Source organism: Amblyomma mixtum, chromosome 10 (genome assembly GCF_055824585.1).
Source record: "Amblyomma mixtum isolate Tamu chromosome 10, ASM5582458v1, whole genome shotgun sequence".
Classification (NCBI taxonomy): domain Eukaryota; kingdom Metazoa; phylum Arthropoda; class Arachnida; order Ixodida; family Ixodidae; genus Amblyomma; species Amblyomma mixtum.
This window is the reverse complement of record NC_143021.1, coordinates 14,825,785-14,842,361: the sequence shown is the minus strand read 5'-3', so window position 1 is coordinate 14,842,361 and position 16,577 is coordinate 14,825,785. Positions and strand designations below refer to the sequence as shown.

The window sequence follows — 16,577 nt, the reverse complement described above, 5'->3', positions numbered from 1 at the left end:
CGCGCTGAACTAAAACCTCCCCAGACGTGTTCACCACATGCATGTATGCATGCGTCTGACCTTGTACTCTGAGCTGGAATCTGCAACCGCTCTCATGAAAGGCCGTGAACACCGTCACCATATCAGCCGGGCGCAAGAAATTAACAGCCAAAGTACCGTATTTACCCAATTCCAACGCGCCCCCGATTCCAACGCGCACCCAATTTACGGCACCAAAAAAAAAAAAAAATTTTCAAGCCCCGATTCTAACGCGCGCCCAATATTGGTAATAAAAAAAAAGAAACTACAAGCCCCGCTTCTAACGTGCATGTGACTTCCACGAATGAAAATAATTTGCAACCGTTTTTATATTTTAAGGGGAGATGCGGGTGAAAAAACCGCGATTTTTTTCGATAAAGTCGATTTTGTATTTTCTTGCATTTTGTATTCCCCCAAGCCTCTTCTTTTATGTGTAAAAAAATCAAAGCCGATAATCAATGGGAAGTTAGTAAAAAATACAATTAAAGCACTCGCGGTGGCTCGCGAAAGTGCGAATTTGACCGAATTTCGGGAACGCGGCATTTCGCTCCACGGCGTCGCCCGCTCTTGAATATTCGCGGGGAAGTAGGCCTACCCATCGTCTACGAGAAGCCACTTCGGCAGCGGCGCATTTTTGATAAAAATACGAAAAAAAAGATCGTTTCCCGCCCGAGTCGAGCGTCGCGACTGGCCCTTCAAATCACGTGGTACGATCGGAGCCGTTCCATTGGCTACGAGCATTCCACCGCACGGTCGGGCGCAGACGCTCTTTCTTCGTTCTGCCGCCACCGAGACGTGAACCAACGCTTCTGCCCGGGTTTTTCTCCTATCTCCGCTATGGATGTGACTGAGAAACGAGATTTTCGCTCACGCAATTTCCTGACAAAGCATCAGTATAAAGGAAGACGCCCCAAGCGCAAGTGGAGAGCTCCGGTTACGGGAGGTTCGTCTGCTGCTAGGCGTAACTGCGGCAACGGCGATGCTTCTTGCGGAGCATCGATGACTTCGTCAGTGCGTCTGAGCGAAAGATAAAGATCTTCGACTGTAAAAACGGGCGCGGGAGCGCTGTTATCTGTGAGATCGGCATGATGCACGACCTCGTCAGCGGCGCGGCGTGCCCCGCCTGCGGACGATGTAATCTCTGTCAGAGAGTCGGCCGCAAAACAGAAAGGAGTCTCATCGTTTTTGGAACTTTACCGCCGAAATGACGCGTTTCCGATAACCGTTGTTTCATCAACATATTCTTCGATCCGCGTATCTTGATCGTGCAACGGCAGTGATGAGGCGTCCGCCCGCGGCAGTGCACGGGATACCGTCGCCGTGAACGCGGTCCGTGGTCGCTGAGCACGCGACCAATGACAAGCGCCACACCGGTTGAAAACGGCTCCTGCGACGCAGAAAACGACGAGCAAACGTGCTCCCATGTTTCCAGCAGTTAGTGAGCTCCCACATCGTATAATGGCGATGACGATGGGCAGCTATGGGGCAGTTTCGGTTTGCACTCGAATCCAACGCGCATGCGATTTTGAGACGTATTTTCCCCGAAAAAAGGTGCGCGTTGGAATTGGGTAAATACGGTATTTTGTAAATCAGAACTGTATGCGATCGTATATACAGCTAGCATTGGTGCTTGAGAAGTGGTGAGACGATCGAAGTACAATCGCACATACGCATGCACACAAAACAAATAAACAGCGAGAACTGCCGCAAAGTGCGTCATTAAAGGCGACACTGACGATATGCACCATGGTCTAGTCGGAACAAGCACTGTCGTGCTAGGTATCGCGCAAAACATCTCGTGAAGAACCACAGTCCTTCTAGTCCTTATAAAAATGGCTGCAGCCCAAAATCGCCTGGCCAGAGAAAAACGAACGCATTCTGGGCAGCCACAGGAAGGGCGCGGAGCAGCCCGAGAAAATCGGTCGCCTGGCTCTGCGCTCTGGCCGGAGGTGGGTAATCGAATAGGCTCTGTGTTACATGTCCGACTGCTACGACTGGCCTATCGCATGATGGTTACGCAGCTAAGAACCTCTTCAGGAGTTTTGTCACTGCATCGTCATGATGGCTGTCAGCCCCAGAACGGTGGACTGCAGTGGGTGTGTTCTGCTGCTCCTGCAGCTGCCCAGCGATGTGGTCGAGCTGTACAACTGCGCCGTGGACCACCTGGCAGCCGTGGCCACCTCAGACACGCTCGCTGAACTGACCGTGGTGGCACCCGAGGTCAAGCACCCGAGTGAGTCTTGGCCCGTCTTGTTCTCCCGCATGCCACTGCAGCGTGCTCTTAACTGTGGCCAGTCATTCCTCAGTGTGCAAAAGAGGGTGTGTGACATGCTTGGCAGTGGGCTTGCAGCAGAACAGAGGAGAAGCAGATCCCCTCTGCTCTGTCGTTCCTCAGAGGTAGCCCACTGGCTTCTAACTTTTGTTCAGACGTGTTTGGATACTGGTGCATGTGCAGTTGTGTGACACAGCGGAATAAAAAAAATTGCGAGGACACTTTGGCAACTAAAACATTGAGAGGCGAAAGCCCAAGGACACTATGCCGTGACAACTTCCAGTGGATGGGATGTCACACCATTCTCGTGGCTGTATCGATACCCAAATTGTACATCTTTCGGGGATCTTAGGTGTTAATTACGCTTAATTAGACACTTTTTCATCTAATTTGACATAAATCTGACATTTGTCCAACCATTCTGTGACAATTTTCACTATGCCCTGACGACTTCCGGTGGATGTGACGTCGCATCGTTCCCCTGGCTATATCGATGTCTGCACTATTTCGGCGAAATTTCGACATTTCTGCCTGTAATTAATTAACTAATTATTCTACAGTCATCAAACTTGGCTTCTGGCTGCATTTTTTCCTCCTCTATATGAAGCAACCATTGGTTTTCTTCTATCTTTTTTAGTTCCCGAGTTAAACGCGTGATACCCTCTGCTAACGGACGACAGTGTGAGCCATTAAAGGCTTTCGCCTTAAAGAATACTGGTGATTCGGTAATACCGTCAAGCCCGGATATACAGTGCAGTGCAATCCCAATTATGTGTCCCCCGCTCATGCGACGACTCCCATTTTGCAATGAATTGGCATGGGCGCGGCGAATTTTCCATAGGGATAACGCATTAAAAACTGCGATTATACAACGAAAAAATATGCAAAAATATGCACACCATGCTTCATACGACGTCCAGTGCGAGCTATCCGATGGAGCACTTTATTGGCATAGAAGATGTCAACCAAGTTGGTTCCAGATTGCAATCAAGATGGATACACGTGCGGAACGATATGATCGAGCACACAATGGCTTGTAATGACGGTTCTGCCGGACAACTCGGACTTAGACTCCACGCATGCATCCCATGGCCGTCAGTGCGAGCCGCTCACCTGGCCCGTTTTTCCACACACTTCGCTGACGAAGGCATTAAGGAAATCAGCTGTACGTTCATACCAGCATGAAGGTATTGTACAGGCAACAAGATTAGACCCTTTCTATGATCATCGGTGGCTAGTTCAAAAGCGTTTTCCGCTGCGGCTTCAGTGCGGAGCATGTTAGGCCTAGCAATACCGACGAGCAAGCCAGGAGCAAGCAGCATGCTGTCATTCAGCAGGCCAGACATCGCTGCAGAAAGCACGTGCCAATGCATTCGCGCAGCAGGCAAACATCGCATTCTCTTTCTTTTTCTTTTTGATGCAAATTTTAGTATAGACACCGCAGATTGACAGCAGGTTTAGAGGATGTCTGAACAGAAAGACATGTCACTGCCATGGTCATACTGCGCCCCACAGAATGTCTTCGAAAAGTCTGAGCAGCCATATTTATGACGCGTTATCCAAATCAGTGTTTTCAAGGTGCATGCGACGTGTACTTAACGCGCAGGATCGAAACCACACATGTTCCTCATCTAAAGCTGCCACTTCGATGCTGAAAAGCCTGGCTGCATGTGGAACTAATTCTCGCAGCACGGAAAGGGGCGCTGTTATAACGCGTGAGGAAAAGAGTTTTAATAACCTTTTAAGAGGAGCGGACGCGAACGCATCAGTTGCGCAAGACTTCTGATTATACAATGCCCAGATTATATGACGTTTTCTTACAGTCCCCTGAAAGTCACATAATTGAGGCTCTGCTGTTGAACTCCATGGAGATTGTGGAATCCCCTTTGAGTTATCAATAATTCAATAATAAAAAACTGATATAGATAACTGAAATAGATAAGGTCTTCTGTAACCTAGCAGCGAGGGTACATTGCACCCACGCTAGTGACTCGCTTCTTGACACGTTAGGACAGGTATGTTGGCAGCACATCGCTCTCTAGGTGTTGCTAGGCCTAATCTCGTCGCCTTTGAAACCACAGTGGACGGTGCTTTGGAACGAGCCCCTGCCTGTCATACGATGCCTCATACTTTTACTCAGAATTTTCAAGAGGACTAATGTGTGTGTGTTCGATATATTCAATATCTGAAATATCCACTTTCTTGTACCATAAAAACAGAATATATATGGGTTGACCCTCCAGCTTGTGAATTCTAGAAACCTAAAATAAAAAAGTCGCTAAATGGCAAAGTACCGAAAGACACCCTTACGTTGAAACAAATGTTAGTTAACCGGCTGCGCAGTGATGACGCTATTTATTTTCATTTGTATTTATATGCTGCTCGTACGTACAGTGCGTGCCACAAGGGCACGGCGCGCGCAAGCATTACTCATCAGAGTCATCAGAGCCGTAGTTGGATGTAATGCCCCCTTATGTAATGCCCCTCCCCTTATGTAATGCCCCTGAAAAGGGGTCTTTAAGGAAATAAAATTGATTGATTGATTGATTGATTGATTGATTGACGAGTGCTTCTCGCTGCCCATGTCCCATAGAGCATCATCCTCTGTGCCGTCCAGCGCGTGGCTGATGCTGCATTTTCTAAAAGGCTTTCGCACCATCTCTTCGACTCCCAGCCATAAACTGGCGGTAGCGGTGGGTTTCATGAGTGGCCGGTGGTATCCATTCATTATAAAGTTCGCGCACTTGATTTTTACATAACTTATTGAGCACCATGTCCAGTGGCTGCAGCACGGATGTCGGTCCACCAGGGATCACCATGAGGTCCATCCCTCTTGCCATCACATAGAATCCACTTTGCGTTGATCATGACGTGGCCTCGAAATGAGTTGGGAACCAGCATGTTTGATTGCTGGAAGCGAGCACCAGGTTGCCGATTCCAGGCAGGTCGGATCCACTCCAGCATCAGCATGGAAGCCAACTGGCCCATCTTTCTTCCTTGACTGTGTTCTGTGGTTTTTTTCTTTAAAGCTATGGTGTTTTGCCGTCGGCTTCCGCTCAATTTCAGAGAAAAAGGGGAAGAAAAGCAGCACGGAATCAAAGCAGCTTTGGAAAATCAGCAAAAACGCAAAATGGTGTCGCTGCGTAGCACTGCTGACAGTGGCGGTGGTGATGGAGGCTGTTGACTTCAGCCGCCCATTGTTGCAACACTGCCATAGTTTCTGTGCCAGTGGGCAATATATAAGATGGAGGTTGATTTTTTCTGTGGTTTTTTTAAATAAATGTTCAGCCTATTTTTTGGTTAAGCAAAGCCGGGCAAGTTGGATAACGTTCATGGTGTAAGACTAGTGCTTGTCTGCATCATTGCCTTTCTGTCCCTCCTGTTCTTTTTGCACTATTTTTCAGTTTCTATGGTAGGTTAACAGCTCATTTAAAAGACAAAAGGGGAACCACACAGACTGGCACATACAATCTAGCCCACTTATAATCAACTTGACAGTCGTGTTGGTTGTGTTCGTTTTCTGCGAAGTTCTTAGGAAATGGACTCCCGATATCATAGCCGAAAGTACAAGTCAGACATTAGTGGCGTTTAATGCCTGAAAAAGACCATTATGCTTCTTCAAAAAGACCTATCTCAGCATTTTCCACGTTTTCCAGTATGGGCAAGTGCTTCTTGCTGAAATCTTTGCTGCCAATGAGCAGTTGTATCAATGCGACATTACCAATCACGACTGAAGCGTTCACTCCAGCAGGTGGTAGGCCGGCCTCCTCATCTGGGATTCTCGGGGAAGTCATGCAGCAGCGATGAAGCTAGCACAGTGGGCATGAGCACAGAATGTACTCTGTAACGTCTGGAAGGTCAAGAGCCTATTAGGCAGGAACTCACACCACCCAACCGGGCTGCCAGCAATGCATACTGTGTGACTGGTACCCATACTTTTCAAATGGCGGCCATTGGTTGGTCACCGACTGTGCGCACTAGTTTCACTTTTGACACAGTACCCATCTTTCACTTCGTGTGCTTCATACTTCCAACACCCTTGCACACACTAGTTGCCGTTTACTTTGACCCCGCCGCGGTGGCTCAGTGGTTACGGCGCTCGGCTGCTGACCCGAAAGACATGGGTTCGGTTCCGGCTGCGGTGGTCGAATTTCTTTGGAGGCGAAATTGTAGAGGCCCATGCACTGCGCGGTGTCAGTGCACGTTAAAGAACCCCAGGTGGTCGAAATCTCCGGATCCCTTCACTACGGCGTCCCTCATAGCCTGAGTCGCTTCGGGACGTTAAACCCCAATAAGCCAATAAACCGACTGCACTGTGTGTGGTCTTTGCCTCGCATCAGGGTTCGAGATCGACTGGAATGATCCCCACCGCCTGGGGGTGCTTCACCAGCGGCTGCTCTCCCTGCGGTTCCCGGAGGTGCGAGGTGACCCCCGGTTGGTGGACACTGTGCACGACTATGTCCTCCAGCTGTGCAGTGAGCATGCGTGCTCTGCCTCCCAGAGGGCGGCTGTGCTGGCCAGGTGGGCAGACCTGTTTTCCTGCTTGCCTCTCAGGCAGTGAAGTCGTCTCCTACGGTAGCTGCAGAAAATACCACGAGAGGGCGCCACTCTACCTTTGTAGTTGCGAGGATAAACTCAGGAGGGCGCTAGTTGCAGGACAGAGCAGGAGAAAGGCTGTAAATTACGTTGGCAGGCAGTCAGATGTGTCGGAGTTGTGCCTCGGAAAGCGCCAGAGTGCAGGTTCAGGTTCGGTCCGATGCAGGTTCGATCCCGGCCCCAGCAGTCACTTTTCAACGCAGGTCAAATGCTAGTGGCTCGTGTACTGTGTGTTGTCAGTGCTCATTAAAGAACCCCATGTGGTCGAAATTATTCAGAGCCCTCCACTATGGCGTCCATCATAGCCTCAGTCTCTTTGGGACGTTAAACCCTGTAACCATAAACCAATCAGCTGTGTGCACCAAACCTCTTGCCAGATGCAGGTGTCGAACTCAAATTCTGGCCAGCCTTAGTATGTCCCACCTGACCTTGACATGTGCTGTGGTGCCGCAGTTTAGCTGTCGATAGCAAAACCAACGACTACATGAGAGAAAAGGTTCGATTATAAATTGCTTACCAGACACATGTGAACTCCACATAGTGGTTCATGTTTACTAATGCCTGACTCATCATTTTAAATGAAAAAAAATATAAATAAATACACGGTGAAATATTTGGTGTCCCTACGCCTTGAAGCATAGTGTTGAAGTTTCCGAAACGTGCTGAAATGTCGAGGTGCTCTTAACACGTGCTGTGCAGTCTGTATTGACGCTCGTGTGTACAGCACTTTTCAGCAAAAACTGAAATTAGACAGTGGCCTGTGGCTCTTCTATCAATTGCTGTCATTGCTTGTTGTACTATGTGCCTCTTGTCCTGGCCACTCCTTGCGTCTGGAACCTAGCAGGTGCTGAGTGAGTTGTTGCTCTCTTTCCGTGGAAAAGTGCATCCGCTCAAGGCTGACGCAGACTGTAGGTGTTCTCTCGGGTGCAGTGTGTGACAGGATTACACATTGATGGTGTCAATACAGCTCAGGTTATCAATACATAAAAAAAATAGCTCAAATTATAACAGTGACGCCAGTTCAATGGGTGAAAGCACTGTGGCGGTATTCCTTTGGGTGTGACACTGATGAAGAGTGTCCTCCCCCGCACTGAACCCTTTGGTCAAGTGTGTGTCGCTCTTTTGTCGGGTCCTTGCACGGCCAGGGTTTCCAGCGCGCTAAAGCAGCGAGGGGAGAGTGGACCCCGCCTGTCGTGTGCCACGCCCTGGGTCGATGTCCTGCAGGAGTGCTTCTGCCACCTGCTCTTCAGTTCCAGCCTCTTCGTGGACGAGGTACGCACTCTGTTCTCTCTACCACAGTCTCTGCTGCTTTCATCTTGTGCAATAGTGTATATAAGCTCCCCAGGTTCCCACACCCGCTGGCAGTGGCACACTTTGTCACCTGCCATCTGGCAGGTGACACGTGTGGCACACGGGTGTACCAACTGCCACGGATGTACCACCTACCACAGGCGGTATACATGGAAGAGCGAGCTGCAACCTGCAGGGGTTGGCAGGTGGCAAAGTGGAGCGAGGGAGATTCTCCTCGATCTCGACTTGTAGGTCAACAGTTGTAGGTCAAAAATATGAGGCATACGAGCGGATGGAGCGATTTTCAAAAAAATCAATTTTTTGGGCCATTTTTTTCCAGCATTTCACAGCCGCTTTTGGACCTTAGCTAGATGCCACTGTGCATAGCAGAGCTACAGAGGCGGTGGCAGGCGGAAGGTGAAAGAAGTTTCTCCCTGGAGAACTGTAGGCAGTCAGTGATGGTAGACAAATGGAGACCTTTTTTTTCTTATGAGCATGCACCGTCCACAACAAAGCTCCTGAGTTATCTAAGGCGTGCATGCCGAAAGTTTTTTTCAGCAGTGGGGCCATGCAGCAGGGTTGCACAGAGGAGGCCTTCTTGCACGGTTGCTGGTTATAGTTGGCAATTACGTGCAGAAAAATGCAGCTCAGAAAAGGAGAGGACAGAGCACCATTACCAGTGCCTGCTGCCACCACCTGAATAGCATCTTGCACTGATCATCAGCCTGGCTACGCCCAGTGCAGGGCAAAGGCCTCTCCTATGTCTCTCCAATTAACCCTGTTCTGTAAGCCGCCGCGGTGGCTCGATGGTTACGGTGCTCGGCTGCCAACCCGGAAGATGCGGGTTCGATCCCGGCCGCGGCGGCCCAATTTCGATGAAGGCGAAATTCTAGAGGCCCATGTGCTGTGCGATGTCAATGCACGTTAAAGAACCCCAGGTGGTCGATATTTCCGGAGCCCTTCACCACGGCGTCCCTCATAGCCTGAGTCGCTTCGGTATGTTAAACCCCAATAAACCAATAAACCATCCTTTGCCATTAGTTTGTACATTGTTGTGGATGTGACAGATGAGAGGTAAAAGCAGTGTTCGAAGAACTCTTGGTCACCCAAATCACTGCAGAAAAGCAGTGGAAGTGATTGAAGAGCACTCAAAGGGTGCCATTAGGATGGTGTAGGAATAGTATAGTTTGATGTCAATCTCCAGTGCTGATTTTTAGCCTCCTAGTCACAATAAAATTGGTGAACAGTTGAAAGGATTGCGCGGCATTTCAAAAAACCTTTCAACAACAGATGGTGTGCTTCGTGAGTTTTTGGTGGGAGTTGCGGCTTGCACCCAAAAAGAAACGAGAATTTATTAGTTACCGCATTGTAAACTGGACTGGTCCAGGGTACCTGAATTTTTTTTTTTTTTTTACAGCGCAAATTGAGCTCCTTCAGGACTTGTGGTTTTGCTAATGGACGGCACGTTTTCCATGTACTAGCATATGACCGGAAGAGCCACCGTAATGGTCATTACATTTGCTTTCAGCAATGTGCACATGCCTAGAGTCTGCGTGCTGGTAGAAGCTAGGGCCAACCCGTATGGGCCCCGGCTTCATGTCATGATGGAAAATTTCCAGCGCACACAGGACAGGTGCAAAGAAGAGAACACCACAAGCGCTGACTCGCAGCTTAGCGTTTATTCGCAAACGCAGAAAATATATGCTCTAAGGAAAAACATCAAAACTTACGCAATCACGCAGGCGCGTCCAGATATATGAAAATTCCCAGTCATGCAGGACAACAGATGGGTCACTAACACATGTAGGCTGTTTTTTGTGGATATGATAGGCTTCTGATACCTCTCTTGTCAAATGATTAGGATGCTGTAAGGGATCGTTAGTGTACACGGGGTCATCGGAACGCGGCTGGGAGCGCTCAAAGCGAAGCGTCTCCTTTCTCGGAACACAGCCGCTCGCGAACGCGCCAGGAAGTACGGGTGTACCCCGCCCCGCGGTACCGATTCGCGCACGTACTGGCACGAATGTGTATTTGTGTTTGTTTTTACTTTTATTTAGTGGTAGAGAGGGTGGTTTACCTTGTTGAAGACGGAGGGCTGGCCATGCCCTTGAAGAACCAATCATGTTAAGAGCACAACATGATTGGAAGCTACGAAATGTGGGCCGGGCCTTTAGGGCTTTAAAACCGGGCCCCGGAGCTGGAAGTGGGGTTCTGCGCTAAGGTCAGATGCTATGCATCTTCGGCTATGCCGAGTAGGGGCTTCCCCTAGTGTTAGCCAGTTCCACCTTTTTGTTGTTGTTTGTCTTTTTGCCGTTTAATGTGTCTACATTGCCTAACTTTGTATATGCTGTAAATATCTGGATATAAATCTTTGTTTCCCTTGATCCCTGCGTCCCAACTCATCATAAGACTGTCTCTGACGGGCCACCCCTGGTGCGAGGGAACGCTTCAGTCTTCAAGTGAACAAACCGTCTCTGGCGGGGCACCTCTGGTGCGAGGAAGATAAAGAACCTGAAATTTACTGATGCCTAAACAAAACAGTTGTTTTATCGAGTCAAGGCTTACAGGCCCTGCATTCCCTGCAGTGCTTGGCAAAATTCGAGGAAGGCGGTTTTTATGTCATGAGCTCACTTCTGAGATTTATTTTTTTCTTTTTTCCCCCAAGGACACTGGGGAGGAGCTGGTGGTGCACTACCTGCCCGACCAGGTGGACCAGTGGGATGCCTGGGGCACCTGGGTGGGCATCACGCTTCGCTCGTGCCCACCACACCTGGCCCTGGCCGAGTCTTCTTTGGGTGAGGCCCTGTCTGCGGTGCACAGTTTTAAGGCGAAAGCCTTTAATGCCTCATACTGTCGTTAGCAGCCGTGTCGGCAGATGTCAAATCAAATCAAATCAAATCAATTTATTTAGCATTTCTTTCAATACAGAAATAAATGCAAGGATAAGAACAAAAAGCTGCTTCTCGAGCAGCTTGACAACGGTTCTTACCCCTTGTTTTCTCTTGGCAACGGATAACAGCAGAAATAAATACAAAGCTGCGATTAAAATTGTACGAAGATAAGAGCATGCAGTATAGATAGAAACTGTAAACACAAAATATATAGTAAACACAAAATACATAATATACATAGTAATTCCAAACACAAAATGCTGCATATTAGCAAAAAGTAATAATACCGGTTCGATGTAACTGATAGACATGGATTCAATAAGACGAATACTAATACTTAATCACCAATATATTGCACACTGCAGAACATCTAACGGCGAAATTGATATATGGCTATACAGGACTAAAAACATTTCCTGCTACATTTGAAGGCATAGAAGCACAGACCACAGTTTTACCACACACAGTGTAATGCAGCCACCGTTAAAAATACGTGCACAAAAGGCTGCAATAATAAAACAAGATTTCAAGGTGTCCGCGTTTCGGCTGAAACTACTTAACGAGAAACTGCGTCGAGGCTGGGAATCGAACCAGGGCCTTTGCCATTTGAGGTCATTAACTACTCGCGCCTTTCGTGCTGCTCAAGACAGTGCTTCGCGTTGAGCTTGGTTCCCAGATAAGTGCCAGTGGGTTCGGGCGGCAACTGAAAGAAAGCGTGGCTCCTGTTTTTCAGAGTAATTCACACGACGTTATCAGGCTTGTTGTATATGCATCTTTGCTTCTTGGGATCTTGCTCCCAGATTCGAACTCATGAGACTGTCATCGTTCCTCCGCATGCATTCTGCTAACGTGAGAGCGCAACTATCGCCACAGAAACGGGAGCCGTGCTTTCTTTCAACTGCCGCCCGAACCCACTGGCGCTTATCTTGGAGCCAAGCACAACGCAAAGCTCTGTCCTGGACATCACGAAAGGTGTGAAGCGAGTGATGTTTTTTACAAATCACAGATGAGAGCGCTGTAATCGCAGCGCATCCGGGCACACAGAGTGCGCTGTCACGTGGTATTTTTTAAACTCCGCGGGCTTTCGTTTTTCCTGAATAAAAACGGCCACGCTAATTCTATCTCATTGGAAGTGCCTGGGTTGGGCAATATTTGTGGGGCTCCACAACTTCCCTATTGACGCCTGAACGTTTCGAGCTATATTTAAAAAGGTAATTAATTTATCTCGACTAATTATTCAAATAGGAGGAGCAAAAAAATTGGTACTGTAACTTTAGATAAACCCTACCAACATCCATGCAATTTCAGTTCTGAATACCGTTTAGTTTTTTTATAAACCTTGGTCCAAGTTAGCTGGGACACCCTGTATATATGGGGGCTCATTAGTTATGGTGTTCAGCTGCTGACCCGAAAGGTGCTGGCCTGATCCCGGCCGTGGCGGTCGAATTTCGATGAAGGCCAAATGCTTGAGGCCCGTGTTTGTGCGATGTCAGTGCATATTGAAGAACTCCAAGTGGTTTAAATTACCCGGAGCCCTCCACTACGGCTTCCATCATAGCCTCAGTCACTTCGGGATGTCAAACCCCCAAAAACCAAACCTATATATATTGGGAAACAATTTCCTGGAGATGTTTCAGTGAAATTTTGCAAGTGCAGTAATACAAAACTATTTCTAATGGGCTCTGAAATTTCATCTAAATAACTCAAGAAACAAAAAAAAGAAATTCTGAAAGCCCCCCTTGAAGAGAGAGAGTGCTGCTGATGATCCCAAATCTTGGACGCTCTTAAACGTGCAGAGGAAGAAGAGTTGGAGGAACCCAGCCCCGTGCCGCCACCTCCGGCTGACGGAGCACCGGTGCCAGCGCCTCCGTTGGCTGCGCTTGCCAGCAGCCGGTCCGCCAACGTGGACGACAGCCCAGAGTTGCGCTACCTGCACGAACTCAAACTGCTGCTCGAGCGGCAGAAGGAACTGTCGGCATCGTTTTCGTCCGAACTCGAAGCTGCCCTGACAGCACCCCATCCCTTGGAACAACACAAACAGGGTCGGTATATTTGCACTGCCCAGGTGCTTTCTCTGAGGCATGTTTCGCTGAAAATTCATCATCATCATCATCAGCCTGACTAAGCCCACTGCAGGGCAAAGGCCTCTCCTATGTCCCTCCAATTAACCCTGTCCTTCGTCAGTTGCGGCCTCCGTATTACCACAAACTTCTTAATCTCATCCGCCCACCAAACTTTCTGCCTCCCCCTGCTACATTTGCTTTCTCTTGGAATCCACTCCGTTACCCTTGAGGACCAGCTGTTATCTTGCCTTCGCATTACATGCCCTGCCCAAGCCCATTTCTACCTATTGATTTCAACTAAGATGTCCTTAATCCGTGTTTGTTCCCTCACCCACTCCGCCCGCTTCCGACCTCTTAACGTTACACCTATAATTCTTTCTTTTCATAGCTCGCTGCATTGTCCTTCACTTAAGCTGAACCCTCTTTGTTAGCCTCCACGTTTCTGCCCCCATAGGTGAGTGCCGGTAGGATACAAGTATGGTATGCGCTTCTCTTGGGGGACATTGGCATATTGCCATTCATGATGTGAGAGAACCGGCCATATGCGCTCCACCCCGTTCTTATTCTCCTGGTTATTTCCCTCTCATGATCTGGATCAGCTGTCACTACCTGCCCTAACTAGACATATTCTCTCATTACTTCCAGCACCTCGCCCCCAATTGCAAACTGCTGTTTTCTTGCTGAAAATTAAGGACCGCTAGATTGGTGAAAAGGCTGAAGTCAGGTGATAGGGAAAGGCAGACATGCATGCAAGAGAGAGAGAGAGAGTGGGTAAACAAAAGAGCAGAAGGTTAACCAAACTCTGGCATCGCACGGGCGAGGTGGGACAAGAAAGGCACCTAAGAAATGAAAGGACATGCATGCAAGGCTGCATGTGATGGCCATTTCTAAGCAGCCTCGTGATGGACAGTGACTTCACATACAACCACAGCACATAGAGGACATAGAATTGATGTACATCCAATTCTTGCACTGTTGGCTAATGTTGTGATAACACTTCGTGCTGCCCCTTGTGATGCTCACGCAAAGTGCAGCAGAAACTCGTTAATTTGAATTCAATGGGGACAGCGACGCAGTTTCAATTAACCAAAGTTTGAACTAAGGAAAGTGAACAGAATACTACTATGCGGTACACTGCAATTGGGAAGTGGTGCGGTAGTGAAATTACCCTGTTTTTTATTGTTTTGAAATATGCAGTAATCACCTTTTGCTTTTTTCCCACAAAGGCAATGATCAGCACCGTCTGTTCTAAAGCCTGAACTTAACGGAAGGTTTCTGTTTCACCTTCACAACTGAAGAAGCGGCAGGCAGTGTTTAGCACATCCGAACTTAGCAGAGGGCCACACTGGAGTCTGGAAGGGCTTGCGACCCCATGTGAGCATGGTCACGAGTCTGGAAAATCGAGTAGCATGCAACCGTCATGTGGCTGCCGGCTTTTGACCAAAACGACAGCACAACCTTAACAACTCGCACCATTTAGCCTAAAAAGCGAAAGTCACCAGAACAGGCGCACATACGTTGCCTGATTTTCGAGCCTTCCGACCCGGAGTCGCAGGCTGCCAAACCAGTATGTGCGCTTTTTTGCTGTGCCCTGTTTCGATAACTTAGTGGCATTGACCACACATGGTTTCAGTCTTCTCATGAATCATTTTTGCACAACAGTTACTGCGAGCAGACAACCGTTGTAAATCACTGCACCGTGGCACACCGCAAGAGGATGGCACAGCTTATGTCACCAACTATTAATGTGGACATCAGATAACTGCTAGTTTTCACACCGTACCTGCTCTCAGCTGTTTGCAGTCACGGCGTCTTTCCCAAAGGCAGTTTTTGGGTAGAAGTTGCATTCTACATGCAAGTGGAGGGCCCCATCTGTGCATTTTGCTTGAGTTTGGCTCAATTTGTACTGCTGTTACACAAGTGGATTCAGGCTTTCTGAACTCTATGCTATATCTTGTGGATAGATTTGAATCACAGTTTCCATTTGAGCACAGCAGCTGTGGCTAGTAGGCTGTGTCACATGGCACAGGTTGTACTGTAGTGTGATCAGTGTTCTCCAGGAGTAATGATGTTTTCTTGCTTCTTGTTCACGCCATTGTGAACTTTTGGGCACTTCCTTTCTTTGCACTGCATTTCAGAAGAGAACAAGGAGAACCTGCCGAGCCGTGCTCCTACTTCGAGCCAAAGTATTGAAGATATGCTCGCCATGCTGGAGGCAAGAGTGCAAGAGAACCGAAAGTCGTCGGGAGTGTTCACCACCTTTGCAGCAACGGTGCTCAAGTCATGAAACCGGCATCTCAGGTCCACACCAGAAGAGACTATCAGAGGATGAACACCTTAGGACAGACTATCGGTGCATGTTGCTAGAGAACGAAGTGCAATGATGACTGTACAACACGTGCACAGGTGTTACATATGCGCGTGTGTTGTTGCCTTTCTTGTGCAGTCATCATGCCACCGTTTTCTAATAGGGATAAACACAATGTTCTGCTTTGAAGTATGGACTTGTTGTGTCAACGGGTGTATGTACGATTGCCTGGGTTGTGTGAGTTAAAAATACAGTGGCTTCCATTCTGGCCTTCCAAATGGTATGAATTGTGGATTCAAATGAGCATGAAAGCTGCAGTTTGCTGCAAACTTGGAGACAATGAAAGCCAACTTCGCTCGAAAATGCAAGAGGCATACAAGTGCATAGCAGAAGACTGGGGACGATGAAGGTGACCATTGTCTGTCTTCTTGGCTTTCTAAGATCATTTGTTATCTTTGATTGTATGTTTTAATGCCTAGTAAGTTTATGCCTGGCTTCCACGCAGCGGCGGTCCCAGAGCATGGTTCTGGGGGGCGGGTGGGGTGGGCAGATTTCTGTACATCAAAAAAAAAAAAAATAGAAACAACGATTTTTATTTATTTCATTTACACAAAAAATTTGTGCGCTTTGTTGTTGAAAAATAAATGGCGAACGGTATAGATGTTATACCATTACTCAATCTTTGAATGTTAATAGTGCAGTGCAGAGGAATCTGAACTCGTCTTTTTGCCGCGGGAACTAAATATACACGTTCCGAGCATTCTTAGCAACTTCGATTTATTGCCCTGTGTGGCCGATTTCCCTAATTAAATCAAATTAACGTCCGGCTCCCGTCTTTTTTTTTTTTTAATTCTCCCGATACGGTGGGCGGAGTCGACCAACACGTGTAGTGCCTTCCAGCCATTCCCGTGGTGGCTTGCCGCTCTGCTGTCGGCGGAGTAATACGTAGTAGTCCGTAGAAGCAAATAGTCCACGCGTATTTTTATTTCTGTGGGCTTATTTTGCGGCTATATTATATGGGAATGAAACTATATTCACGGAAACCTATAAAACAAAATAAAGCGAAAGCAAAGCCTCAACGGAGTTGGCTGAAAGGCACTCCATGCGTTGGTCGACTCCGCCCACCGTACGGGGAGAAT

At 48.1% G+C, this 16,577-nt stretch overlaps 1 protein-coding gene across 2 annotated transcripts in view; it reads left to right on the top strand.

The window, feature by feature from the left end:
- Positions 1-15,721, top strand: part of xmas (RRM_XMAS2 and SAC3_GANP domain-containing protein xmas) — a 90,551-nt gene extending 74,830 nt beyond the window's left edge. For both annotated transcript variants that reach the window (XM_089563202.1, XM_089563201.1), the window contains exons 22-27: positions 2,137-2,251; positions 6,631-6,811; positions 8,032-8,158; positions 10,842-10,971; positions 12,864-13,109; positions 15,269-15,721. In XM_089563202.1, the coding sequence (XP_089419328.1) occupies positions 2,137-2,251; positions 6,631-6,811; positions 8,032-8,158; positions 10,842-10,971; positions 12,864-13,109; positions 15,269-15,417 (948 nt within the window). In that variant the 3' untranslated portion in view covers positions 15,418-15,721. The remainder of the gene's footprint in view (positions 1-2,136; positions 2,252-6,630; positions 6,812-8,031; positions 8,159-10,841; positions 10,972-12,863; positions 13,110-15,268) is intronic.
- The last annotated feature ends 856 nt before the right edge of the window (positions 15,722-16,577 follow it).